This window comes from Candoia aspera, chromosome 6, assembly GCF_035149785.1.
Source record: "Candoia aspera isolate rCanAsp1 chromosome 6, rCanAsp1.hap2, whole genome shotgun sequence".
NCBI lineage: Eukaryota > Metazoa > Chordata > Lepidosauria > Squamata > Boidae > Candoia > Candoia aspera.
This window is the reverse complement of record NC_086158.1, coordinates 42,174,812-42,202,576: the sequence shown is the minus strand read 5'-3', so window position 1 is coordinate 42,202,576 and position 27,765 is coordinate 42,174,812. Positions and strand designations below refer to the sequence as shown.

Sequence of the window (27,765 nt, the reverse complement as noted above, 5' to 3'; positions counted from 1 at the left end):
AGTTATAGTATAATTGCAGCTAGAACATCAAGAGTTCATTTTCACAGCTATGAAATTAAAACAAGAACTAATGTAGAACTAATTTCTTTACTACAGAAAACAAATTGTAGGGATGCTTACTTTCAAGTTCTTGAAGTGACTGCTTCCTTCAGAGGAATGGTAAGAGGAATAGCTGCAAAACAATGTTGTTAGATAAGAGGTTGTACTTGGATCAGGGAGACCTACGTTCAAGTTCCATAAGACTATGCAACTTTGGGTCAGTCATTCTCTCTCAGGCTAACCCAACGTACCTCACCCATTTTTGCTGTGGGGACAAAATTAAGGGCAGCTCCTCTATATGTTCTCCTGAACTCTCAGGGGAAAAGGTAAAATATAAAAGCAATAGCACTAGTAACATAATACATTTAAGAGAACTGTGGTTAAATTAACCATGGGTATCTGTGTGGTGAAAATACAGCCCAGGTCTAAGTTCGTGCCTATTCTTCCAGTTTCCTCTTTATCTATAATCCCTTACCAATTACAATCTTACAAGGCTTGCACATTGTGTTAAGCCATGGTTAGTCAAGTACAGTTTATGGTATAAATCACAACTGACCATAAATCATGGTTCAAAAAATGATGATCCTGAATGAAACTACATTATAACTTTGTGCAGTATATAAGCCCAATCTCTCTCTCCAAGTCCTTGTAACTGAATGTCATGCATTCATTACACTTACGGACATTTCTCACAGTGGTATTGAATTCTGAACAAATGTCAGTGAGATTATATTTCATGCTTTGCTTCTTAAAAACTTAGTTTGAAGTCTCACATACAACTCATAAACCAAATTACAATTCTATAATGAAAAAATAATGGTCATTTCCTAAGACCAGAGACTAAGCAGTAGATATCATAGTCTAGTTGTTTCAGAGATGAATTAAAACATTACAGTCCTAATTTGTGGAAGACATGCATTTCTGGATAGATGTTCAAGCAAAAAGGGATTCAACAGGGAACTGGGGATATACAAATACCATTTGTTTATCACCATTATATAAGTTAGTGCCAAGGTGCAGTTGATGTACTGACATCAACTGCAACTGTTTGCTGCAGTAGATGTCAATGCATTTGAGAAGTTGCATAGTGCTACTTAAAATATGATGGTTTCTGATGTATCAGCATAATTCATGCTTTTTCAGGGCTTTTTTTTCTGGAAGCATTCCAACAATGTATCTAACATCCCCTTCAATCTGCTGCACAGAATTGCCTCTGAAAAGCAGCACACATATATTTTGAAACCTAACTTTGAAATAAACTCAGCAAGCCTTAATCAGCAATACTCGGGCAGATCCTGGCACATGCCAGAATAAAAACTGACGTATTACCAGGCAGAAATTTCATCGAAAGCACAATTAGAATGCAAGTACTCTCTCTTTGAGCCTTTTCTCCGTTCTCCTATAAACATGTTACAATACTACTAATCATTCTTACCACTATGTTATCCTGGAGGGGTTTCTTCCAATTAATTTCCTTTTACAATGGGAGATAATGGAGGCAGGTGAGGGGCTTTCTTTTCTGTAAGCAATTCCCAAATCCAAGCCAGCAGGAAATGAAAAGAAGAGAGTTACATGGGGATCTAAAAAGGGGTACTATGTTACCCCAATACAGTAGTAGGAGAAAAGGAGCAATTCAGGGGAATGCAGGATTTCAGAAACAAACAGACCTCATTACTTCAAATATATGCCAATCTTTATCATGGGCTTCATATTATCCCTGTTACATGGAAAGAAGTTGCCCTTTATTTCAGACCACCTTCTTAAATAATGAATTGTTATATTTATTTAGAGAGACCTTTCCCAACCCGCCAAATGTGTCATCTGCAGTCAGACAGCTAGGATCATTTCAAATGTTCCAAACCATTCTGACAGCATGATTCACATTAAACTGGGACAGAAGTAATGTAAATAGAAATCAAATGCTGTTAGTATCCAGTCCTGCCTACCCCAGTGGTGTTAAGCAAGTAGATGAAACTCTACATACAAATAACTTCAGTCTGAAATTCTCATCTGGCCACCTCACGGTCACGAATTTACTGTTAGTACTATTTTACTTCCATATTCTTCTTATAACATGAGCTGCTTCTGCTTTTCAGAAAAAACTGAAGGCTTGATGTAAAATGAAATCCTATGGAGGATCATGCCTTACTTCTTTACTTTTGTTTAAACCAGTGTTTTTCAAACTTGGCAACTTTAAGAAGTGTGGACTTCAACTTCCAGAATTCCCCAGCCAGCATGCTGGGTAAAGAATCCTGGGAGTTGAAGTCTACACATCTTAAAGTTGCCAAGTCTGAAAAACACTGGTTTAGATGCATCCTGTAATTGTTTGAAGGTGGTGCATTTTTTTCTTAACATACTGCATAATAACAGCCATCATAAACAGAATAAGCTTTTCTTCTCCCTCCATGTATTTTCTAACAAAAATGGCAATTTAATTATGTTAAATGTATTTATCAATGTGGGCACTCATAGCATTTAACTCAATTGTAATTTTCAAGTACAAAACAGTGTCTAGCTGAATCAACTCTTTGGGTTCTCCCAAGCCTCTACTTTCAAATTTTTATGAGAACACTAATGGAAAACAGTGAAAATTGTTAAAATATATTACATATAATACATATAATATCCAGCACGCTAAAGGGCAATAGCCTAACACAGAGACTACAGTGGTCTAAAGTAACATTGATTGGACAATGACAGCATTGTTATTAAATATTTATATTATTGCAGTGCTTATAAAATCATTTACAAATTGTCCCTTTGATCTGCTGATACACCTGTTTTTCCTCATTTCAACTCTGATCAGCCACAATAAGACAAATCCTGGAGCAAACCATATTAAACTGGCTGGCTAGATGTGCCATGCATCTCCTGCTTCAACAGTCCAAGACAAGGGAAGCAGTGAGCCAAGTGAATAGCATATCATGGCAGCAACTAGTCCAGGATTTTGATCTTACAGAGTTGAGGATGGTTGTAAACCTTGGTGTAATATACGTGCAGCTTAATTTATCACCTGGACTATTTGTGTGACCTCACTGTAACAACTATACAGAAGCAGCCAGAAGCAGCCAGATATCAGCACATGGTACTTTTTGATAAATGCCAAGGATCTGGCTGCCTCAGAAGGCTTATTTCAGATGATGAAAGCTTAAGAGGAATGCCATGTTTGAGAGGTGGAGCCAATGCAATCTCCCACAATGCACCTGAGTCCATATAGCACTACTCTGCAAGCAGAGCATTATGGGTAGGGCTGTGCATGCTTCCAAAATGATTTGAAAGAGCATGTACAAAAATGTGAGCAAAACAACTTTCAAACACAGCTACATCTGTTTTCAGGAAGCCTGAAAACAGTCACATCTATTTTAAAGAGGTGCTCACTTACCAGTTTTGAAGCATACTCAATCTTACTGATGGCAGAAATAAGACATCTCATTGTTCATTCGATAAAACATGGTTGACTAAACCACAACTTAGTGCAATGTGTGAGTCCGGTCACTAAGTCAATCTGTCCAGTATCGCTACTAGTCTCCCCTCCATCCTTGGGGCAGATGCTTATCCAATACATTTGGGGAAAATGCCAGAAGGCTCCCCTCTGAAATCTAGAGCTGGTTTGCTCAAGTTAAATAGATGACCGGCAAAATAATACAGTAAGCCTCCTTTGGGACCACACTATACAACATGTGGAACATTTCTGGTCATAATGTCCAATGTTTTCATTTAAACTTAAAATCAGCCATTACGATAATTCTAAATTTGGTTAGAAATGAGGTGCAGAGAGATCCTTAGAATGGAAGGTTTGGTCCCAGGCTAAGGTTACACTGTAGTTCAGAAAAAGAATTATCCTTATGATCTATTAAAATATCTGGGTTACCAAATATAAAATTTCCTTAATCTGATACAACAATGATCTACACTAAATAAACTGCTATAAATAAATAAATAAACAAACAAACAAACAAACAAACCTCTATAAACTGCTGCTTTGCTTACTAAAATACATTTCAAAGCCACTATTTGCTGTTATTTACTTGTTTGTTTTGTACTGACACCACTCAGAAGAGCCCAGAGCAGTGGCAGTGGTGATGATCTTTAGAAAAATAATAAAGCCAACACAATTTAAAAGCAACACATAGGAACATTAAAAGCAATGTTCCAATTTTTTAAAAAACAGAAAACTAAATTAAATAACTGGTAAACTTAAAGACAGTTTGGTGTTGGAGTAGCTATTATTCCAATAAATGTCTGGGTGAACATCTTTACAGTAATGGTTTTCTTGAAGAAGACAATGTCAGAGCCAAGCACACATCTTTCAAGCTAAAGAAGCCTGTGAAAGTTCATAGCAATTATGTTCAGAAACCACTTTCAGCCCCTGTCATGTGTTAAACACATTATGAACTTTTGTATAATGCAAGATTAGTCATTTTAAATGGATAGAAGTCAATGTATTGTTTCTTTCTTTACGGCTCATGCACAAAGCAAGACAGCAGTTTTTCACCAACTTGCTTTTCTAATTTTGAATATTTTGAGTGTTTTCTTTCTATGTATCTTGTCAGGCATGACACTGAGAAGAGCAGTTTAGATAAATACAATGCTTCAAACATTTGTACTCAGCTGCTGAACAAAATTACACTGTGAACTTTCCCAGTACCACTCTTATACAGACTTCGATTACCTGTTCACTCTTAAAAGTGTTGTGATACCAACGTTAAGATAGCAGGATTCATCCACATGCATCATAAACACAGGGCTGGTACCATGCACTGAAAAACATAGTTACAGTTATACCTGCATAGGCAACCATAAACAGAGTCATAGACTCTAGACAATGAGGAGCCTTGAAAAAGTACATACACACACTGCCGACATGGCTAAAGGCATGGATGCCAGAATCTGGAGCCAGCTGCTATCTACAAATTCTTCCAATGAATGGAGTAAAGCCCTGACATCTGAAAAGGAAAACTCTCTAAAACCTATCTCCACATAGGACAACAAAGTTGATATCAGAGAACATGTAAGCTAATTTTCACTGAAATGCAGTGGAAGCAAAGGAACTAAATCAGCTAAAAAGTCATCAAGTGGGACACAAACTGGGAGGTTGTACAATCAGCAGCACTGCTCTACACCTTCTTTTCTTCACCAGGCCCATCTCTTTTAAAGACCAGTAGCCAACATTTTTATACCTTATTCAACACTTAATTCAGTCACTGCATTTATGTCTCACCATTTCTATGCTACCCTTTAACTGAGACATCAAGGCAATGTAGAGTATTCAACAGTACAAACAATTCCATTGATTTTTTTTCCCCTCGATTTTTAGAGTGATAGAAAATTGGAGATAAAATCCAGACTTACTTGCATCTCTTTTTGGTTCTGTCCCTAAGCAAAGCTGTATGTAACACTGGCTTCTGGAAAGAAGCGTGGGTATCTAGTTACATAGAATCCATTCTTCAGTCTTACGACATCAGTACTCCAAGACATATATAGAATACCACTGACTTTTTGCAAAAAGTAATATCCATTGTCAATTTTCCAGAAAACACCATCCTGAATATCAATTGCACTGAGGTTCTTTATACCAACATCCTATATACAGATGAAATATAAAACACCTAAAATACAGTAAATAGTTATACTATACAGAGCCATCAAACTCTGCCATATCACATTTACCCAGTCAGAACTATTTCAGCTTTGGACTGCATGTACATCTCTACATCAGTGGCATTGCCACAGGAACTCACATATCCCCATAATACACTAACATCTTTGTGGTGGCTTGGAACAATAATTAGTCAGCTAACAATATTCTCTCAGTTCTGGTTCCAAAAGCTCTTTTCACTACTTGAAGAACATTGATGACATCTTTATTATCCGGGTGAATGGCAAAGGCCCTGTGAAGTTCCATCAAGATTGTAGTAACTTGCACTGCAACTTCAACAAAAGCCTGCAAGAGATACACGTGACACAACAGTGCAACTACATAACTGACAAATAAGCACAACCTTATACTGGAAATCTACTGACTACTGCATGTACTTACATGCTTATGGCTTCCATAAAATTATTACCCATAGCCAAGCCTTATGTACAGTGAAGTGATATCTATTCAGACTTGCTGGACAGAGATTCATAATCTAGAAATTTAAAACTCCACCTCCCAGGCCTTGAGTGTTAGGCCTCTATACATGCTCACAGAGAATCTACATCATCTACTTATAAAAATCTAGAACCATAGTCTGCAGCAGCATTAGATGCTGGTTCTGCCATCAAGTCAACTGTTAACACTATACAGAAGAAATATTATTAATAACATGAACTTCCAGTCAATACTGGATAAGTAGGTTCCTCATGAAACTAGAAAGAAATATTAAGTGAGGTGCCACAATGCATCAGTCCTGAGCTTTAAGTCCAGGATGTTACAAAGCAAAGAACCAGCCTTCTCAGCACCTTTCTTATGTCAAAGAATGTCTCTACAACTTAGAAGTTTCTCAGAGAAGAATGCTAAAACCTGTTTTCATATTAAAGTGTGACCAGTCCAGAAAAACAAACAAACAAACTGGAAATAGCAGACAGTTAAGTGTCTTAGGATCCAGAGGGGTGGACCAGTTGAAGTTCCTATGCTCTACAGTATGTGCATACTGTAGGTGTTAAATGGAGAGGGCTTTTTTTTTCTTTTCTTTTTTAAATTACATGTTTTTGCCTGGGTCTGTATGTGCAAGTGTGTGTGTTTGTGTATTTGTATAATCACATTCTTGTTTCTCTCAACCTCCCTGTTTCGCTTTCTGTAAAGTGGTATTTTGTCGGAAAATATGTGATTTGGCTTTTGAGGCTCAGATCCCAATACACTCTCTATGTATATTTACTATAAATAATAATTTTTTTTTGGCCTTCTATTAGATCAGACTACTTACTTGTCTATCTAGCCTAGTATTGTCTAATCCATCCTCAGGCAGACTAGACAATTTCAGGTTGGATAGACAAATAGCCTGATCTAAAAGAATCTGAACTTGCCATCTTGAATTTGCAAAGTATATAGCCTGCCCAACGTACACAATATTTTTTGAGAGCAAAGGTTAGATTTCTTGGACTTGGAATCTGAAATCTGGGGAGACAGATTATACTTGGAGTTTTCCATGTAATTTGGGCATGCCTTAATATGAACATATGAACATGAACAGTCAGAGCAGGAAAAATACATATGACCAGAAATGCCTACTGTTGTCATGGAACCATCTGTCCCCTCATCATATAATCCCCCTCCTTAATGGATTGGGTGACCCCAGAGGAGGAGTGGGATCTTGCCCTCCAAATATTGCTGAACTACAGCTCCATCTAACATCACAGTGATCCAAATATACGCCCCAACCACAAATGCTGAAGAAGCTGAAGTAGAGCAGTTCTATGAGGATCTGCAGCACCTACTGGACAACACGCCTAAAAGAGATGTTATTTTCATCACGGGAGACTGGAATGCTAAGGTGGGCAGTCAAATGACAACTCGAATTACAGGTAAGTATGGCCTGGCAGAACAAAACGAAGCAGGACACAGGCTGATAGAATTTTGCCAAGACAACTCACTCTGCATAACAAACACTCTCTTCCAACAACCTAAGAGACGGCTTTATACATGGACTTCCCCAGATGGACAACACCGAAATCAGATTGACTACATCCTTTGCAGCCAAAGGTGGCGGACATCTATACAGTCGGTAAAAACAAGACCTGGAGCTGACTGTAGTTCAGATCATGAACTTCTTCTTGCACAATTAAATGCAAAATTCCAGAGGTTAGCCAGAAGAGATAAGGAATTATTTTTAAACAAGCAATACCCTGGAGAAGATGCTGATGCTAGGGAGAGTGGAAGGCAAAAGGAAGAGGGGCCGACCAAGGGCAAGGTGGATAGATGATATTCTAGAGGTGATGGATTTGTCCCTGGGGGAGCTGGGGGTGTTGACGACCGACAGGAAGCTCTGGCGTGGGCTGGTCCATGAAGTCACGAAGAGTCGGAAGTGACTAAATGAATAAACAACACAGCTCTCAACATTCCTCATCATTGGCCATACTGCCTGGGGCTGCTGGAAACTACAGATCAGCAACTTTGGAGGACCACAGATTCCACAGATTGTGAATGTTTTCTGTCACACACCAGGCCTCAGTATTTAAGCTTAAATTCCTCTTACCCATTTCTGCACAAAGAACTCCATGGATGCCAACAAAGGTCAGTCCAATATGTAGTATCATATAACGTGCTTGGTTTCTCTGGATTAAATGTTGAAACAACATTCCAGTCAGTCTCCCAGACCTGCCTGTTATCTCTGGCCCACTCATATATCAAATGCAGTTTATTCAACACAACCCCCCCCCCCAATAGCCTCATGCTACATGCTGTCAGAAAGATTCATGGGGGGGGGGGAATCCCATGCCTTGAAATTCAGTTTCTAGATGGCTGCCAAAGCTGCCAATAGGAAGGAAATAAGACATTTGGTTCACAATTTAGCATTACCTCGTGTCCTGAACATCAGTGGTTGCACTGCTTCAAGATCAAGGATTCCCCTGGGAAAGTTTCAAAATACACTGCAAGCAAACACTGAGAATCCCTGACCTTGTAGAACTTAAACACTTGAAGAAAAATTCTAATATTGGAAAAAATGCTCCTAGCCCTGTTAACACCTCTTCAAGCCATTTCCATTACTATACACTTTTACAGGGAAGCCAAAAGAAGAGAGGAATTCTTATATCTTACACATTGCAACAATACAATGATTTAATTTACTCATTCCACAAACTGGGGCTTCCCTTTTAAACAATAATAAAGTAATGGAGCAATGTGGAACAAAGGCTAAATGCTTCAACGTTAAGAAGTACATCATCTCAATATGATGAGCTGGGCAATTTTCCCTGGTTCTACCACGTGTTACTGTGCTCCCTGTTCTCTCCTTCTCTGTTGCTCTCTGCCATTAAGTTTACGTTTAGAGTATCAACCTGCATGGTGGGAAGGTCTGCTTTTAGGTCATACAGACGCTTATCACAGTTATGAGAGAAGACTGAAACCCAGACATTTACAGACAAAGTTCATAGAAGAAATTAGCACTGTGCATATTATTTAGAAGCCAGAGAGTCATTGTTGCTAGATTTATTTAATAACCTTTACCTAATTACCTGTACTGGATATCCTGGTTATTGGTGTATGTTGAACATACATGTCATAAAAGGTATTTCCTCGCTGATGGCAGATATTTGCTGGGAAAATTCTGTGTGCTGGGAATTAGATCATACCATTTGGCTGGTTTGGAAAAAATTAAGTTGCAGAAGAGAGTGCATGTTTTAAGTGTTTAAGTTGATGGTATTCTGCTATTTGAAAACTGCATTGATGTGTGAGCCCTGTTTTTAGCAAGCTGGTCAACCGGAATCTCTCGTATCAACTAAACTGCACTTAAAGGAATCTTAAATTCAGCTTTGTGAGGGTGCTAAAAATATCAGCAAATAAGCATGTACTAGAATATATTTGATGTGCTTCATTCCAAGTGTTTCTTAAGTGTCCGTATATATACTGGATATACAGTGAAAATACACTATCTTCTTTTTGACCATATTCTTCTAAATAAGTGGGGGTTTTTTCATTTACTTTCTTTTGTGACAGCCTAAGTCCTTTTCCTATTTCCAGCTGAACATTCTTACTTCCCCTTTTGGGGTCTAATGTAACAATGTCTTTTGCATGCCACCACTTCCCAAACATAATAAAAGTTGCTTGGTAATCCCTACAAATGTTTTTTTCAGGTAAACAGAACTGCAGCTTATTCCAAAACTTTTGCTGGAATTCAGAACTCCATAATCCTCAAGTTGAATTGTAAAATGGATTCAGCAAAGCAGGCTTCAAAAATGCATTTGGCACTAGTGAAAGAAACCATTCCACTCAATGGGTTCAGTGATATTAATACACTAGAATGCAGGAATGTTCTCAAGATCTGCAAGGCCATGACTTCCCCAACCTGGTGTCCTGTGGAGGTGCAGATAATGCAACTCCCAAAATTTCTCACGAGCATGGAGATTCTGGAGTGATTCAAGTAGTGACAGCCTGGAATACAATTTGGTGCTCTCATCATTCCTGTACTGTGCTGGGAGCTCCAAGGCAGCCTTCAAAAATCAGCATGAACACCCTATTTGGAAGGTACCCCATTGGGGCAATTCAGTACTCCAGGGATATTTCCACATGTACCTTATTTCCAAGAGTCTGGATTCACACACTGTGGTAAGCTATAATTTAGCCATAGTTTATTGAAAAAAACACAAATGACTGAATATGGAAGACACAAAGCCAGAAGCCATGGTTTACAGACAATAATAGCTCATTCAAACAAAGTAAAGCAAAAAACATATTAAGGCTTAGCATGATGTATGAGCTTTCTATCAACAACACAGTTTACAATCCCATTCTTTTAAAGAATAAAAATGGAGAAAAAAAATCATTCATTCAGGTTCAACTTGTTCCCTCTTTGTTCATTTTTGCTGGCATGCCAGGGAAGAATACTTCAGCAGTGTTCAGAATTCAATATTTCTATCAAAATCCTGCATCAAGTAATTACCTTTAAGAATAGCTCTGGACTGACACTGAACTTTCAGAGTTTATATAATCTTACCTCTCTTGGGAGAAGGAATAAAGGAGAATATAAATTTTCTCAGCTATTGCTACACAACAAAATGACTCTTCATAGTATTTACTAGTTAATCAGTATGAAGTTGAACTGTAATGTCTTTCTGAGCTCAAAGGCTCTAAAGGCTAATAAACTCTTTGCTCTTACCCACCTCTTCAACATGTTCTTATTCACTATTAAAAGTTTCACAGTGCTACCTTTGTGCCCAGCATGTATAGTAGCAGCTGACTTAATTCATAAAACCATTGTCAGATCACATAATACTGGAAATCTAATGTTCCTAATTGAAAGGGCTTTAACAGATTTATTCTTAAACATAAATAAATGTAAATAAAAAGTCTCTGTCAAGTCAAACTCAATTCCTGGTGACTGCATGGATATATTCATGTAGTTTCCTGATACAATATGGAAGTGATTTCCTGCTGTCTTCTTCTGAAACTTTTTTTAAATTTCCTAATCTAGCCTACACTCTGGTTTTGTTTTGTTTTTGTAAACTCCCATCCAAATTTTAACCAGGATGATGTTGTTCAACTTTTGCTGATCAACCAAAGTTGGATAATTAAAAATGAAGAATGGCTGTTAAGTCTATTTCACTTACTAAGACAAACTTGAAAATGTATAAGGGTCATGTGTCAGATATGGCAACAGGGCAATGACTATTCTTCACCTTAAAATCTGAAGCTGGGATAGATTTTTAAGTGTGCAAGGAAGCAAAATTATCTACTTATGCAACCACAAGTCATATGACTTGTTCCAAGGAAATGTCAAGAATCCTTTGTCTCTTGAGCAGGAAACAGACTTCCTATCTTGAATGACTTGGGACATGGCAACTAATTCCTTTCAAGGTTCCTTTGTAAATGGAATGAATGGATACAACATGGCATACATGAGTAATCTGTGGCCTTTCAGATGCTGCTGACCTCTAGTTCTATCTGCCCCACAGACAACATGGTCAAGATGATGATGAGAGCTATGGTTTAACAGCTTCTCGAAGATCATGCATTCCCTATGTAAAGAGAAAACAGACAGCTATCAGTTTATATTGCCAATCCTCAATGGATGTCACTGTGGCCCAATCTAGTCTAAGAACAAGGCAGAGGAAAATTGTTTCCAGCAGCTGAAAGTGGGCAACAGAAGAATCATTACTTGTCACATTATCCTAATATTTTTCTGCCCCACTATCGTTTCTTTTCAAAACTAGTAAAACCAACTTGACTAGATACAATGAGTGTGTATTGTTGAAAACTGCAAAACAAAAGGAAAGAGTGTATTCAACACATACATCTATTTAGACAACTATCAGTTCTTTCTTCACACAGTCAGAATGAAGGACACACAGGAATACTTGCTGTTCCCTGTAACCTTTCCAAATAGTTTTGTCATATGACCATATAAACCTACCTTATAGTAGGTCAGGCCATTACTCTATCTAGCCCACTACAATCTTCTTGATTAGCAGCAGCTCTCAAAATTCCAAGTTTGTGTTTGTTTATGTCTGTTTATCAGCCATGGTACAGCCAATGTTCGAAATAGCTGGATATGCTTGCGTACAAGGTTTGAGGAGTCAGCACCAGGAACTTAAACTGGTATCTACCCAACTGGTGTAGGGATCGGCAATCGAGGGAAGTAGGGAATAGAGGGAAGTAGGGGTAATTCAGGAAAGGTCCAAAATAGTGAAAGTAGAGTAGATCAAAAGGTAGATACAGATCAAGTGGTAGACAGAACAACAGGAAAGAGAAATCAGCAGGCTGCTGCAATAATCCAGATATGAGAGGACAGATGCTTCATCTGTTTGTTGGTGAGAACTGATCAATCCTTCAAATATTTATGAAATGAAAAATATTTTAGTGGTTTTACTGAAGTACTTTAAAGAAACTTTCTTACCACCAAGAAGGCCCACAGCTGCCAATCCTAAAAACAGAAAGGGGAGGGTGACAAAAAGGATGGGAGGAAGGATCCTGATGAACCATAATAAACTGTTTTGTCCATCCTCAGTTTGACATGGTGAAAACACATCTACTCTAAGACCCCATAAGGTCCTTGGAAAGGGATGTCCACATCATGTCATTCAGAATAGGGAAAGAAGATGGGTGTCATCAATGAAAAGAAGTTGAAGGACTTCAGGAAGAGGTTTATTTATTTATTTATTTTCTATCCTGCCTTTATTATTTTTATAAATAACTCAAGGCAGGGAATATACCTATTACTCCTTCCTTCTCCTATTTTCCCCACAACAACAATAACCCTGTGAGGTGAGTTGGGCTGAGCGAGAGTGACTGGCCCAAGGTCACCCAGCTGGCTTTCATGCCTAAGGTGGGACTAGAATTCACAGTCTCCTGGTTTCTAGCCTGTTGCCTTAACCACTAGACCAAGTAAATGACAGGGCACCAAACACTTAACCATACAAAACACCTGCTCAAGAAAAAAAATGGTTGGGAGATAGCACAATTTCACATAATAGAAAAGATACTGAGATACAAGTAGGACTGAAACTATTGCAGTGTGGTGCCATTGTCACCAAAGGAACTCAGGTGAGACAATAATATTGGTCTAAGGTGCCAACAGCAGATACAACAGAGGATGAAGGTAGGTGTTTCAGGGAGCCTGGATGGTTGCCAGTACAAAGAGAATAGTCTCTCAGCCTAGTGAGCAGGGCAAAAATGGAGAAGTAGAGATTGTTATATGAAGGAGGGAAATGAATCATAGGGAGCTGCTGAAATTAGAATTATGACTAACATTATCTAATTCAGGGGTACTAGAACCTAATGCTGAAATTGTAGCTTGGATCGTTTCAATTCTGGATACAAATTAATTACCAAATTCATTAGGTGTAAGTAAGGAAGAACATTCCTTACCAGCAGGAGTGGAGTAAAAAGGGATTGAAAGGTGCCAAAAGGCTGACTGAGAAAATTAGCCCGAATGGATATGGCATTGTGATAGTAGTATCACTTTGCCTGCTCCAACAGAGTGCAGTATTGAGAAAGGACTTGCTAGAAAGGTTCCATCTTACTAACAGTCAGATTGTTTTTGTATTTTCACTCCAATTTCCAAACTTGGGCATAGTTTATGTGCACGTCTGGAGTTAACCAAGAAATGAAATTTCTTTTAGAGGCCAGTTTTTCAGTGGTTGGAACTAGATTTAGTGTTGTTTGGGTGGCAGAATTATAGGTTGTTAGTACTGGTGATTCTGGTATTCAGTGATTCAGAAGAATCCAGACTAGTAGGGAAGAATGCTAAAGCAATTTCTGTTGATCTAATAGACAGGTTATAGAGTGGATTGATCCTAACTTTATGAAAAAACTAAGAAGAGTGTAATTCATGATATGACTGAGTTTCCTTACAGATGTCAGCAAATACAGGAAGCAGTGTTTCTGACAGGATCAACAACTAGCTGGGTAGGCGATGGCAATCCAGAGCCTGAAGTTACAGGTAGTCCTTGTTTAGCAACTGTTCACAATTACACTGGTGATGAAAAAGTAACTTTATGACCAATCCTCAAATTTATGACCTTCACAGGCCTGTAAAGCAAACAAAAGCTGAAGTAAGATCAAAAGCACAGTCGTGATTTCACTTAGCAACCACTTCACTTAATGACTGAGTTGCTGGTCCCAATTGTGGTTGCTAAACGAGAACTACCCATACTTAATTGAAAACCTCTCAGTGTGGGCTTCAATACTGAAACATTCTCCACTGATCCAAGCATCTTCTGATATTGCACGATGAGATTAAGTTTTTGGAGTGACCAGAGGGAAAGGACTTCTGATTAAATTATGATCTTGTCCAAAATGTGTTACTTAACAGTGTCATCCAATGAAATCCTTATTCCTGGAATAAGGACAGACAAAAGGAAATGTTTTTACCCAATGCATAATCAAGCCTTGGAATTTGCTACAAGATGTGGTGCTCGCTATCAGCTTGATTGGCTTCAAAAAAGGGTTGGAACAATTCATGGAAATCATGGGGAACAATGACTATTACTCTTGAGGGCAGTGTGACCACCACTGAAAGTCACTGCTGGGAAACTAATGGGCTTCCTTGTGCAGTTGGTTGGCCACTGTGAGAACAGACTGCTGGACTAGATCGGCGAGGAGTCCTATCCAGCAGGGCGCTGCTTATGTTCTTAATCAGCAGTGATCACATTTATTTTACATTAATCTTATATGTCTTCAGCAAAGGATCGTTACCTTGTCGTGGTGCTGGAGCTTGAGCACCTCAATGATGCCATGAGCTAAACCATGAAGGGCCACCCAAGACGGGAAGGTCATGACAGAGAGGTCAGACTAAATGCGATCCCTGGGGAAGATAATGGCGACCCACCCCGGTATTCTTGCCGTGAAAACTCAATGGATCAGTACAACCAGAGATATGTCGGTATACCATCGGAAGATGAGACCCCCCAGGTCGGAAGATGGTCAAAATGCTACTGGGGAGGAACAGAGGATGAGCTCAACTAGCCCCAGACGTGATGACGCAGCTAGCTCAAAGTCGAAAGGATGGCTAGCGGCCGACGGTGCTGGTGGTGAACGGCGAATCCGATGTTCTAAGGATCAACACACCATTGGAACCTGGAATGTAAGATCTATGAGCCAGGGCGAATTGGATGTGGTTATTGGTGAGATGTCAAGATTAAAGATAGACATTCTGGGCGTCAGTGAACTGAAATGGACTGGAATGGGCCACTTCACATCAAATGACCACCAGATCTACTACTGTGGACAAGAGGACCAGAGAAGAAATGGAGTAGCCTTCATAATTAATAGTAAAGTGGCTAAAGCAGTGCTTGGATACAATCCAAAAAACGATAGAATGATCTCAATTCGAATTCAGGGCAAGCCATCTAACATCACAGTGATCCAAATATATGCCCCAACCACAGATGCTGAAGAAGCTGAAGTAGAGCAGTTCTATGAGGATCTGCAGCACCTACTGGATAACACGCCTAAGAGAGATGTTATTTTCATCACGGGAGACTGGAATGCTAAGGTGGGCAGTCAAATGACACCTGGAATTACAGGTAAGCATGGACTGGCAGAACAAAACGAAGCAGGACATAGGCTGACAGAATTCTGCCAAGACAACTCACTCTGCATAACAAACACTCTCTTCCAACAACCTAAGAGACGGCTTTACACATGGACTTCCCCAGATGGACAACACCAAAACCAGACTGACTACATCCTTTGCAGCCAAAGGTGGCGGACATCTATACAGTCGGTAAAAACAAGACCTGGAGCTGACTGTAGTTCAGATCACGAACTTCTTCTTGCACAATTTAGGATCAGACTAAAGAGATTAGGGAAGACCCACAGATCAGCTAGATATGAGCTCACTAATATTCCTAAGGAATATGCAGTGGAGGTGAAGAATAGATTTAAGGGACCGGACTTAGTAGATAGGGTCCCGGAAGACCTCTGGACAGAAGTTCGCAACATTGTTCAGGAGGTGGCAACAAAATACATCCCAAAGAAAGAGAAAACCAAGAAGGCAAAATGGCTGTCTGCTGAGACACTAGAAGTAGCCCAAGAAAGAAGGAAAGCAAAACGCAACAGTGATAGGGGGAGATATGCCCAATTAAATGCAAAATTCCAGAGGTTAGCCAGAAGAGATAAGGAATTATTTTTAAACAAGCAATGCACGGAAGTGGAAGAAGACAATAGAATAGGAAGGACAAGAGACCTCTTCCAGAAAATTAGAAACATCGGAGGTAAATTCCAGGCAAAAATGGGTATGATCAAAAACAAAGATGTCAAGGACCTAACAGAAGAAGAAGAGATCAAGAAAAGGTGGCAAGAATATACAGAAGACCTGTATAGGAAGGATAACAATATCGGGGATAGCTTTGACGGTGTGGTCAGTGAGCTAGAACCAGACATCCTGAAGAGTGAGGTTGAATGGGCCTTAAGAAGCATTGCTAATAACAAGGCAGCAGGAGACGATGGCATCCCAGCTGAACTGTTCAAAAACTTGCAAGATGATGCTGTCAAGGTAATGCATGCTATATGCCAGCAAATTTGGAAAACACAAGAATGGCCATCAGACTGGAAAAAATCAACTTATATCCCCATACCAAAAAAGGGAAACACTAAAGAATGTTCAAACTATCGAACAGTGGCACTCATTTCACATGCCAGTAAGGTAATGCTCAAGATCTTGCAAGGTAGACTTCAGCAATTCATGGAGCGAGAATTGCCAGATGTACAAGCTGGGTTTAGAAAAGGCAGAGGAACTAGGGACCAAATTGCCAATATCCGCTGGATAATGGAAAAAGCCAGGGAGTTTCAGAAAAACATCTACTTCTGTTTTATTGACTATTCTAAAGCCTTTGACTGTGTGGACCATAACAAATTGTGGCAAGTTCTTAGTGGTATGGGGATACCAAGTCATCTTGTCTGCCTCCTGAAGAATCTGTATAACGACCGAGTAGCAACAGTAAGAACAGACCACGGAACAACGGACTGGTTTAAGATTGGGAAAGGAGTACAGCAGGGCTATATACTCTCACCCTACCTGTTCAACGTGTACGCAGAACACATCATGCGACATGCTGGGCTTGAGGAATCCAAGGCTGGCATTAAAATCGCTGGAAGAAACATTAACAATCTCAGATATGCAGATGATACCACTTTGATGGCTGAAAGCGGAGAGCAACTGAGGAGCCTTATGATGAAGGTGAAAGAAGAAAGTGCAAAAGCTGGCTTGCAGCTAAACCTGAAAAAAACCAAGGTTATGGCAACCAGCTTGATTGATAACTGGCAAATAGAGGGAGAAAATGTAGAAGCAGTGAAAGACTTCGTATTTCTAGGTGCGAAGATTACTGTCCTAACCGTCAGAAATCACGCTGAGATGAGGAGTAGGTCTCTAGTGTTTATTACTGCTACATTAAACAGAATCGTAACCAACTGAAGAAGCGTGGGAAAAACCTAGACAGATAAACCCTGAAAGTTAAGGCGGGTCTGATCTGTGTCTCTTTGAATGGCTGCTTAATTCCTCAGTACTACGCATGCGTTCTCCTCCCTGGATAGAGGCCCCCTCCTGCTCGCCATCAGTACTCATGACAATTACTGCAGATGCTGACTGCAGTCAGGAAATCAGAAGACGCTTAATCCTTGGGAGAAGAGCAATGACAAATCTTGATAAAATAGTTAAGAGCAGAGACATCACACTGACAACAAAGGTCCGCATAGTTAAAGCAATGGTGTTCCCCGTAGTAACATATGGCTGCGAGAGCTGGACCATAAGGAAGGCTGAGCGAAGGAAGATCAATGCTTTGGAACTGTGGTGTTGGAGGAAAATTCTGAGAGTGCCTTGGACTGCAAGAAGATCAAACCAGTCCATCCTCCAGGAAATAAAGCCAGACTGCTCACTTGAGGGAATGATATTAAAGGCAAGACTGAAATACTTTGGCCACATAATGAGAAGACAGGACACCCTGGAGAAGATGCTGATGCTAGGGAGAGTGGAAGGCAAAAGGAAGAGGGGCCGACCAAGGGCAAGATGGATGGATGATATTCTAGAGGTGACGGACTCGTCCCTGGGGGAGCTGGGGGTGTTGACGACCGACAGGAAGCTCTGGCGTGGGCTGGTCCATGAAGTCACGAAGAGTCGGAAGCGACTAAACGAGTAAACAACAACAATCTTATATGTGAGGGAGATAATGTCCTGAGGGCAAATAAAGGAATTTAGATAGGCAAATATTTTAAATCCTTTTTGATTCAATCACCAGAGGATTGGAAGAGTAAGGTTGTGAGACTTTTCAGTGTAACTGGTTTTTGATGAAGTATTCAATTTTAATTCATCCCTAGGTATGCTTTGCTGCTGACCAGATTTAGATTGCCCAAGATCAGAAGTATGGCTGAATGAATAATTCACACTTGAATAACAAACTGTGAAATTTATCAGCACCCAGAGCCAAACTTTAGCATTTGGAAAATGATATGGCATTTGATTTACATTTGAAAGCCTTCTGTGGATAGTCTGCATACTTTCAAAGAAAAGGCTAGCATGATTTCTTACAGATTAATGAACAATAAGTACCCCAAGTAGATTACAATGAAATGTAATGAGCAAAGCAGTCTCATGATTCTGGACAAACCTGAGTCATGCCACTTAAATCCTCAAAGAGAGCAATATTACAAGGGTGATTGCCAATGAAAAAGATATGATGTCAAAGGGAAAGACAAGAGAGGGAATTTCAGATAAAAGACTGGGTCACTTTCATAAACTCAGGCAAAGGACAGGCTAAAGTTTGACTGGAGGGCATGAGTTCAGTCTGAGTCATAGAGATCAGTGCAAGTCCTTGATCTTTTTCGGGGTGAGCCAGATTTATATAAAATAGGAAAGCTGTAGGCAAGAGCATATTAAGATAGTATGAATAACACATCACTTCAATGTCAGTCACAAGAAGATGGAGAAAGAGTAGAATTCCAGTAAGTTTCTGCTGCCTGCTGACAAACCTGCTGAGAACCTACCTTAAACCTACCTTAAATTATATTACACTTCAGATAGCATCGTTTTTCTTTTTAGAAAATTCAGCCTTGAATTAGTAAAAAACAAAACAAAATCCTGTTGCTTCCGTTATAGATGCTTACAGGAGTAATTGGGATATACAAATATTGTGTCATCTGTCACCTACACAATCATTCTTTTATAAAATAAGAAACTCCACCAGCAGTAGATTACAGGTACATGCAAAAAAGGAACACAGGACATTGAAAAGCAGGACCCCAATTCACCAAAATCCAGATAACAGATGTTTCTAAAACAAAAGTGACTATCTATAATAAGATCTCAAATATCTCCCTCTTTGCCTCCTAGATACAGTCAATTTACACCAGAAAAAATCTAAACAGCTTGCACCCATGCAGAAGCAGAAATTCCTTCCTTCCGTATGTTTTCTTTTGACTGGCAGAAATGCATTTCATGAATAAGTTACTTAATTTCAGGAACATCAACAGTTTCAACTTCATCTAAGATGTTAGACTAAAAATGTTTAATCGTGCTGAAACAGAAAAACATGGTCCTTTCTCTCCCCCAATTTGTAGGCAACCTTTACTTTCTTTGTTTTTTCTCTACATTCCTAGTTTTCCTTTCCCTTGTTTCATTTTTTTCAGCTCTACAGTCAGTAAACTGACTTTTAGTTTCAAATATATGCCAATTAATTAAATAAAGGAAACCATTCCTGGTGACTTCTTTTTCTTTCTACTACAGGCTATCTATACACAGAGACAGCTTCTATCATCTGGTTGCAGCTCCATCCAGAAAGAAAAAGTTTCTTTCCATCTTTACTGAGACATGAGTGAATTAATCAGAGGGAGTCTAATGCCTTTAAGATTGTTATGAATATTTTTATACAGCAAACCTAACATTTCTGAAAAACACTCCTTATAGTGATTTATAACCTTAGAAGGCATATCAAGTGTATCTTCTAAGCTCAAAAGTCAGGCACAGAAAATGAAGAATTCATATACGTTAACTGGTACTTCTAAGTCTGTAACAAGTTACATATGTCACATTTAAAACAGTATATAAATAATGCTGTCATTCTCAGTATCTTCAGCAACTCTTTATTAGAAATAAATATTAGAAAAAAATCATTTCATTCCACAATTTTTTCAATTAAGGTATTACCTAACACAAGTGGACCCACTCTTTTCCATAATTCCCACAGCATGGGAGAGGGAATTGTGGGAAAATAATCATTTTAAAACCACTAACTTGTTCATTCTAACACTTTTATTTATTACTGCTTCTTCACTTACCTTGCATATAAAAAGCCAAAGATCAGGGGCATCATGGTTTACAATCCTGATAATATAACCATGCAAACTAAATATTTTGTGACCTTTTGTATCACAGAATCAGTTTAAAATATGGCTTCTCTTTATGTTCCTCATTAGTAACTCTTCATGTCTCTCTACCCTTTGATCCAATATTCAGCAACTGTTTCTATCACAACTTTCTGAATCTCTCCAGATCTCTCAGGTTCATTTAACATGCAATTCTTTTCATCCAGAAACTACTATGAAAGTGACTCATGGAGACAACAAAATCTAGATGAATCACTCCAGTGATTACTGAGGAACCAATTTAATATTTTTTTAATCATATGATAGATAGGAATGGTAGTAGATTCAATAATTATTAAACAGAAGTTGTTATAATATATTTATATTTCCCTTTTAAAGAATAACTTCAATTTTGTCTAATACAGCATAACTACCCTGCTGTATTTCTTTGAAAGTACTAAAAATATTTCTGGTGATTTATTTTAAATGCAAAATAAATTAAATGGGAACTAACTAATTTAAAAAATATTACACCATATCTGAAAAGATGAAGAGGTAAGTTATGAAATAATAGTTTATATTAACAAAATGAAGTCTATTGTCTTAAATATTTTAAGAATACAAGAAAATCCATAATGTTAAGATCAGTTAATGGTCCTAACTCCTGCCCTCATCTGTTGAAGAACTGTTTCACATTCCCAGCACACACAAGCATGCCACAAAAAGTTTTTTTTAGTAATTAACATGTTATGTTTTACATAGACATTACTTTTTCTCTTTGTGTGGAAAATTAGAAGATTTGGGAGAATCTTTTAAGAGAACAAAAAATATTAGTATTATTTTCTTTTATAATTCATTTAAGGTATTTTCCCTGTCATACAAATTAACTAGAAACCAAATATGACTAAATCTCTTTCAAATACTATTTATTCAATTATATATGATGGCTTCTTAGGATAGAGACTATAAACCCATCCTCTTATTTTTAATATTATTTTAAAAATAAACAATTCATTAAGTTTTTACATATTATATCAGTTATTTCTTATATTTTGTGATATTTTTCCATGTTGAAAGTCTTTTTAAAATACATACATTTTAGTTTTTTTACAAAAAAAACCCATTATAGTTGCATCCTGTAGGAATTCAGGATATATTACTGGAGTTTCCATAAGAAGTGTGAGATTAAAATCAAAATTAGTAGCACAATACAACTGAACACATTGTCCCATTCCAATAATTATTCTACACACACAGATTTTAATTCATAAAGAATTAAATTAAATTAAATTACTGAACTAATTATTTATTTACCTAATCAAATGTTCTGCTTCATTTTATTTTAAAACAGATATGGAGAATTGATATATGCTATTTGCCTTCTCCACAATGTAATATATACAGAAGACAAAAACATGAATATATTTTTCTAAAGCATTGTTCAAACTACAAGACAGAAAATTTGTGATTTTTAATTTATGAATGGTATGGTCTTCGGTCTCCAAGTACCTCTGGCTGTTTGACCCTACCCCCTTATTGCCATGTGGCTGTCACCATTTTCAAAACTTAGCTGATTTTTATAAAAAAGCAAGGCCAAAGTTAAGAAAAAAATAGGAAAGAGAACAGTCAAACTTAATTTGTACCTACAACACCAGGAAAAATGATACACTGTAGGACTTCCCTTCAGAATCCACTTAATACAATACATACATGTACATTATGCTGAGTTGCAGATCCTACATGTGTTGAACGGGAAATATACAACATTGATTTTAATTGCAGAGGGCAGCTGTGGGGGAAGTGGGTCATGTGGCATCTAAAAGACTAGTTATGGTACTGTATTGTGAAATAAGCAATGCTGATCAAAACCCATTTGCTTTGACAGATAATCTGCTTGAATGTACTCTAACTTAAAACTGTCTTGTATCCAATACATATGTTTGACTATAAGATACCTGTTAGTTTCTGTTTTTAATGGAATATGTATCTAAACAAAAATGTTGAATATTTCAGGCTCATTAAAAATTAAGTAAGACTTTAGTTTTCAGTGTGCACTGTGGTGGGCACTTAATTTAATTACAGAATATGGGATCTCAAATGATTTCCAGATAGCACTGCAATACACATCACTTTTATTTCAAAACTTTCTCAAGTCATATTTTAAACAATCAAGCTGAATACAAAAAACGGTAAAGTTTACACTGTCATGCCATACCTACCTAAATATCAGCAATGTTAAAATAAACCCTGATTACAAAATTCATCTTTATTTGTTTAAAACCATCAATTTATATTAACTTTCACAGTGTGAAAGTAATCTATTATTTAAGAATATAATATTTCTAACCTCGTTAAATTTGACAATATTTGCATCTGATCAAAATAGTTGCAATCAACTTGCAATCATCTAAAAATGTCTTAAGCAAAGGATGCTTGTTTGGATTTTGAGCATTTAATGAACTTTAATGCAAACTCCAAGGACTTCTGAACTTCCAACTAAACTCAAAAGCATAATATTCCTATTGAAAGATATAGATCCTATTCAATTTTGAAACATTGAAAAAAAGTCATTTTTTAAAGTTTAGGCAAAGACACCACTTTTATAACTGCATGCTTACATGGAAGATGATAATTCTTCATGGAGTAATTAAAAACAAAGTAATTGAAAATGATTACAATTTGGGGGCAACGGCTGAGAATGAATTATGAGGATTTTAAACACCGCATAAAGGACATAAAACCAGACAAAATCATTAATTTATTTTTCCTCACAGCATCAAGCTTTCTTCCAAACAGATCGACATGAAACTCTTGGACTCTTTGATTCTCTAATTCTCATGATACTTTTGTACTGTACCATTTTGAAGCACATGCTAGCGCATAAAAATATTCACATAATTGGATGCAATGTTTCTAATCATATAATTCAAAACATTTGCACCAAATTGGCTATATTCAATCATGTTCTATTGTACTGTACACAAAATATCAATCCTGGCACACTGAATTACTAATACAGCAAATGCTATAATCTGAGCATATAGCATCAAACATGTTATTTCTGTATTCAAAAGTAGTAACAAATGTTTCAACTAAATCTAAAACCCAATTCATGCTTGCCTAAGTGTTAGTTCTAGTAAATACAGTGAAACTTACTTTTGTGAGAGTGTGCATAAAACTATACTAACTTTTTGAACTTATTTCACAAAAGTAATTACAAAGGCTAGGATCATATCAAGAGACACAAGAGTAAGGATTTTAACACAAAAGTTCTAATATTTTAGACATATTCTAGAAATGCCACAGTGATTAACAGATAAGTTCTGAATCATATCACACAAATTATATGCTCATGACTTGATGATTACACTTGGAAACAAAGAAAAAAACCTCACATTTACACAAGTATTTTAGAAATCGATGTTTTGTACTATATTTAGATTTAAGATTTTCTTTAAAAACCACATTCATGCACTCCACTTTTTTTGGAATTTAAATTTTAATGTTCAGTTTTTAAATACTTTGAAACTTTTTCTTAAACAGAACCTCAAAAATACTGTTGGAATGTATGGTGTCCTCTAAAGGAGTGAAGAATCTTCTAAGGTCTTCAGAAAATGGGGAATCATTAGACACTCCCAGATGCAAAGAAACTGTACTTATTTCATTACAAAGCACATATAAAGGCAGAGTTTTCCAGAGCAATAATGGCACAGCCAGTTTTCCAATTTGCTATAGAGGGACTGGCACAAAACTTACAATTTTAAGAAATACACACACAATTAAAAGAAGTAAAAAGACCAGTAACACTGTTCATCCACTGCACTGTTTTAGAAATCTGGAAATAAACTGGAGCAGAACTTTTGAATCTGAAAGCATTTCAAAACTGTGTAGACAGCTTTGATGATAAAACAAGTTGTTTATCTACCTATATCAATAAAATACATAGAAAACTATAGTTTAAAAACATTGCAATTTCACTGCCTTCTAATCAAAAATACAACTTTTTTTTTAATATGCATTACTTAGAATAGTGAAAACATCATGCCAACCTAGAATATAGCAAAACCAGAATAGCTAATTAGAAAACAGCACTACCACCCCCTGTAACTAACACTTCTGCCACTGATTACTACTGCTCTTTGAAAAAGCACAGCAAGTAAGACATGGTTTATACAGGTCACGTAAAAGATGCTTTTAGCTACAAAGATTTCCCAGGTAGTGGAGGCTTGGAAGCAATGAAGTAGCTTTGAGCACCACTTCCCCCAGATATGCTGAATTACAATTCCCATCATCTTCAGCCATGGTTGTTTTTATTATATTTCTTTTATTCAGAACACGAGCTAAGAGGCTGCATATCTCTGTATCTGGTCATATCTTTACTTCTGGCTGACCGGCACTGAAAAACTTATATGACTTAAAGTCCTACTCCCCATCCCTGTGGAAAATCAATTAGGTCTCAGTTGAGCATCCCTAAAAAGGTTGTTTTAATATAACAGGAAAATTTGTGTTATAGCATCATGACTTTTAAAAGGAACGAACAGGTTTATAGAAAATTGTATGTCACAACCACACTGATACAGGAGGAAACACTCATGATTTCCAAAAAAGAAAGCAAAACAATTCTCAGACAACAAAAGCAAAAATGTGACTATTAAAGTATGGTCAGTACTGCAGTTTAAACTTCAGTGATGCAATTTTTCTCTGCCTCTTTTTCTCCAGCTTACTAATACATTGTAATAACAGGAAGAACAGATATTTTACCTTAGCTTTTTGGGGACTGAATAATCCACTTCCATAACTTTGCCATGCAACTCTGCTTTACCTTCAAAGTAAAAATAAAATAATCAGTTTCCAAGTGTCCTGTTTGCTCAGCATCCAAACTCTGCTGGAACTCACTGCAGCTATCTCATTTTTTGATTACCCAGAGTTGATGGTAGAGAATGGAAAATGAAAGAAATCTGATGGGAAAAATAGCAAACAGTCACCATTTGGGGGTGAAAACTCCCTTAAGCAGAAATGGGCTTTGAAAGCATTTCAGGCATGCTGGGGTGGGGGTGGGGGTGGGGGTGGGGTGCCTTTGTTTCCTCAAGTGACTATTTTGCCAAAGAAACTACTTCATCCCATGCCCGTGGAAACATATGACAGAGGGGCGGCAGGGAGGAGAGAATAGGTCCTTCTGCCCATCAGGATCTACTACTGGGACCGTTCGCACGAACTCTAGCGCCAGCACCGCGGTTCAGTCCAAAAGGATTTGAGCCCGCTCCGCTAGGCGCGCGCGCGCACCCCCGCCCATTCAGTAGAATTCTTCTCCCCAAACTATTCCTAGGACCGCCAGCAAACGACCGAGGAGTCAGCAGACAAATTGCCACATTAAAGGGCTGGTGCTTCAACCAGCTGGGCTCGCCCGACCTGAGCTCCGGCTAACGTTCAGCCTCCGGAAAGAAACGACCGAGGTGCGCGTGTGAGCGAAGGGCCAACTCTACTCCAACTGGTTCTCCGTAGCGGCTCCAGGCCGGCCTGCTGAATCCCGATGGACGGTCTGCCTCCTGGGGCTGGCCCAAACGTCCCTCTCCGTCAATTCAAGCCGTGGCTCGGCTCGTCCCCGGTGTGACTGGCCGGCCTCAGGGCTGCGCGTCACTCCGGGCCCCCAGGCAGATTTTGGGCTCTTTGCTCCGGGCTCCCGGCAAGTTGGGACAAGGCACCTCGTAGAAAGGTGCCCCAGATCTAGCGGGTGCCGGCAGAACGAAAGGGAGCGGTCCCCCGCACTCGGGAGCCGCTCAATAAAATCGGAGAAAAAAATCAGCGAAAAATCCCTCCCTCGCCCGCCGGGCCGCTTGCTGAAGCGCAGCGCACTCAGGGCGAACGGGAAAGGGCGCCCAGGCGCGGGCACCGGCTCACAGGCTCTGGGAGCAGCACCACCCTCTGAGAGGCAACGAGGATCGCTTCGGTTCGGTCAGGAGGGGGGCACCGGGTCCCCTCCCCCCGTCTCTCGCGGGGGAGCTGAGTAAAAAGGGGGCACTCCCCCACCCCCGCGTCAACGCGACTCTCCCCGACACACTCGCTGCCCCGCCGGCTCCAAGGGGCCTCGTCCATCCAGACAGAAGGCGGAAAAGTGGCCAGGAGCCAGCCGGGGGGGGAGGTCAGGGCAAAGAGGTATCTCCGCGCGCCCTCTGGTTAGTCATGAGCGCCGCGCTTCCTGACTTACCGGAGAGAGTTTCGATGGCGCGGATGGCCCAGTTCTGGTCCGGGTAGTCCACGAAAGCGTAGCCGGACTTGAGCAGGACCTGCCCGGTGAGGGGCAACTTCCTGTCCCCGAAGAGCTGCCGGAGCTCCTCGGCAGTCACGGCCGGGCTCAGGTTGCCGATGTATAGCTTCTTCATCGTCCGCCTATCGGGAGGGGGAGAGTCGGAGGGAAGCCAAGGCCGCCCCCTCCTGCTTTCCTACCACCCACCCACCTAGTAGAGCTCAAGACCCAGCACCTCCCCGTCGGCCGGCCCAACCCAGCCCAGCCGCTCCTCTAGCTGCTTGCAACAGCGCCCCGCAGCCGGGCGGGCAGCGAGTAAGCGAACAGGCGGAGCCCAGCCCAGCCCCGCACAAGCCCTCCCTCCAGCTCCCCGGGTCCTCAGTCCCGCCTCTCCCGCCCGGGACAGACAGGGGGCGGCGGTTGGGGCAGCGGTTGTCCTGCACAGACCTGGCCGGGACACGGACGGAGAAATGGACGAGCGGCGCCAGGGCCAAGCAAGCCCCACCTACCCTCTTTCCTCTTTGCCAGAAACGCGTAGCCACGTGCTTCTTTGGGATTTACCTCGTGCCGACTCTGCGCCGGATGGGTCTTCCTAAGCTCACGTGTGAACTCTTTTCTCGATAATTTTTTTTGGGGGGCAGTAACTCTTGGACAATCGCACATGCGTCAGGAAGCCTTGTCCCACACGAAGGACCGCGCGACCGGATGCCTGAAACTGATGGCTCTGGACCTCTAGCTGCGTGGTGGACGGAGCGCTGTCGTAGCGGATCGCCGACGACCGGAGGATATAAAACAGCGAAGGGCGGCGTTTTTCTGGGCAACTTTTTATGGCGCGTGCGCTGGGATCGGCGAACCTCGAGATTTCCTTTACTCTCCTCTATGGCGAGCACGTTTTCAAGCGCCTGAATGCTTACCTGGGAGAGAAACTGCCCGGGAGGTTTTTCTGTCTATCATTTCGACCGCGGTTCGCAACTTTTCCAACAAGTCTCCGCTTTTCTGCTGGGTTGGTTTGATGGGCATTTCATGTTTCTCCAACCAGGATTAG

At 39.6% G+C, this 27,765-nt stretch overlaps 1 protein-coding gene across 3 annotated transcripts in view; it reads right to left on the bottom strand.

The window, feature by feature from the left end:
• Positions 1 to 26,990, bottom strand: part of IGF2BP2 (insulin like growth factor 2 mRNA binding protein 2) — an 84,093-nt gene extending 57,103 nt beyond the window's left edge. The window contains exons 1-2 of one of the 3 annotated variants that reach the window (XM_063306845.1): positions 26,682 to 26,990; positions 25,238 to 25,298 (exon numbers count right to left, since the gene is read on the bottom strand). In XM_063306845.1, the coding sequence (XP_063162915.1) occupies positions 25,238 to 25,298; positions 26,682 to 26,856 (236 nt within the window). In that variant the 5' untranslated portion in view covers positions 26,857 to 26,990. Of the gene's footprint in view, positions 1 to 25,237; positions 25,299 to 25,885; positions 26,299 to 26,681 lie in introns of those variants that run through there. The other 2 variants (XM_063306846.1, XM_063306847.1) reach the window with 2 other exon arrangements.
• Positions 26,991 to 27,765: the final 775 nt, after the last annotated feature.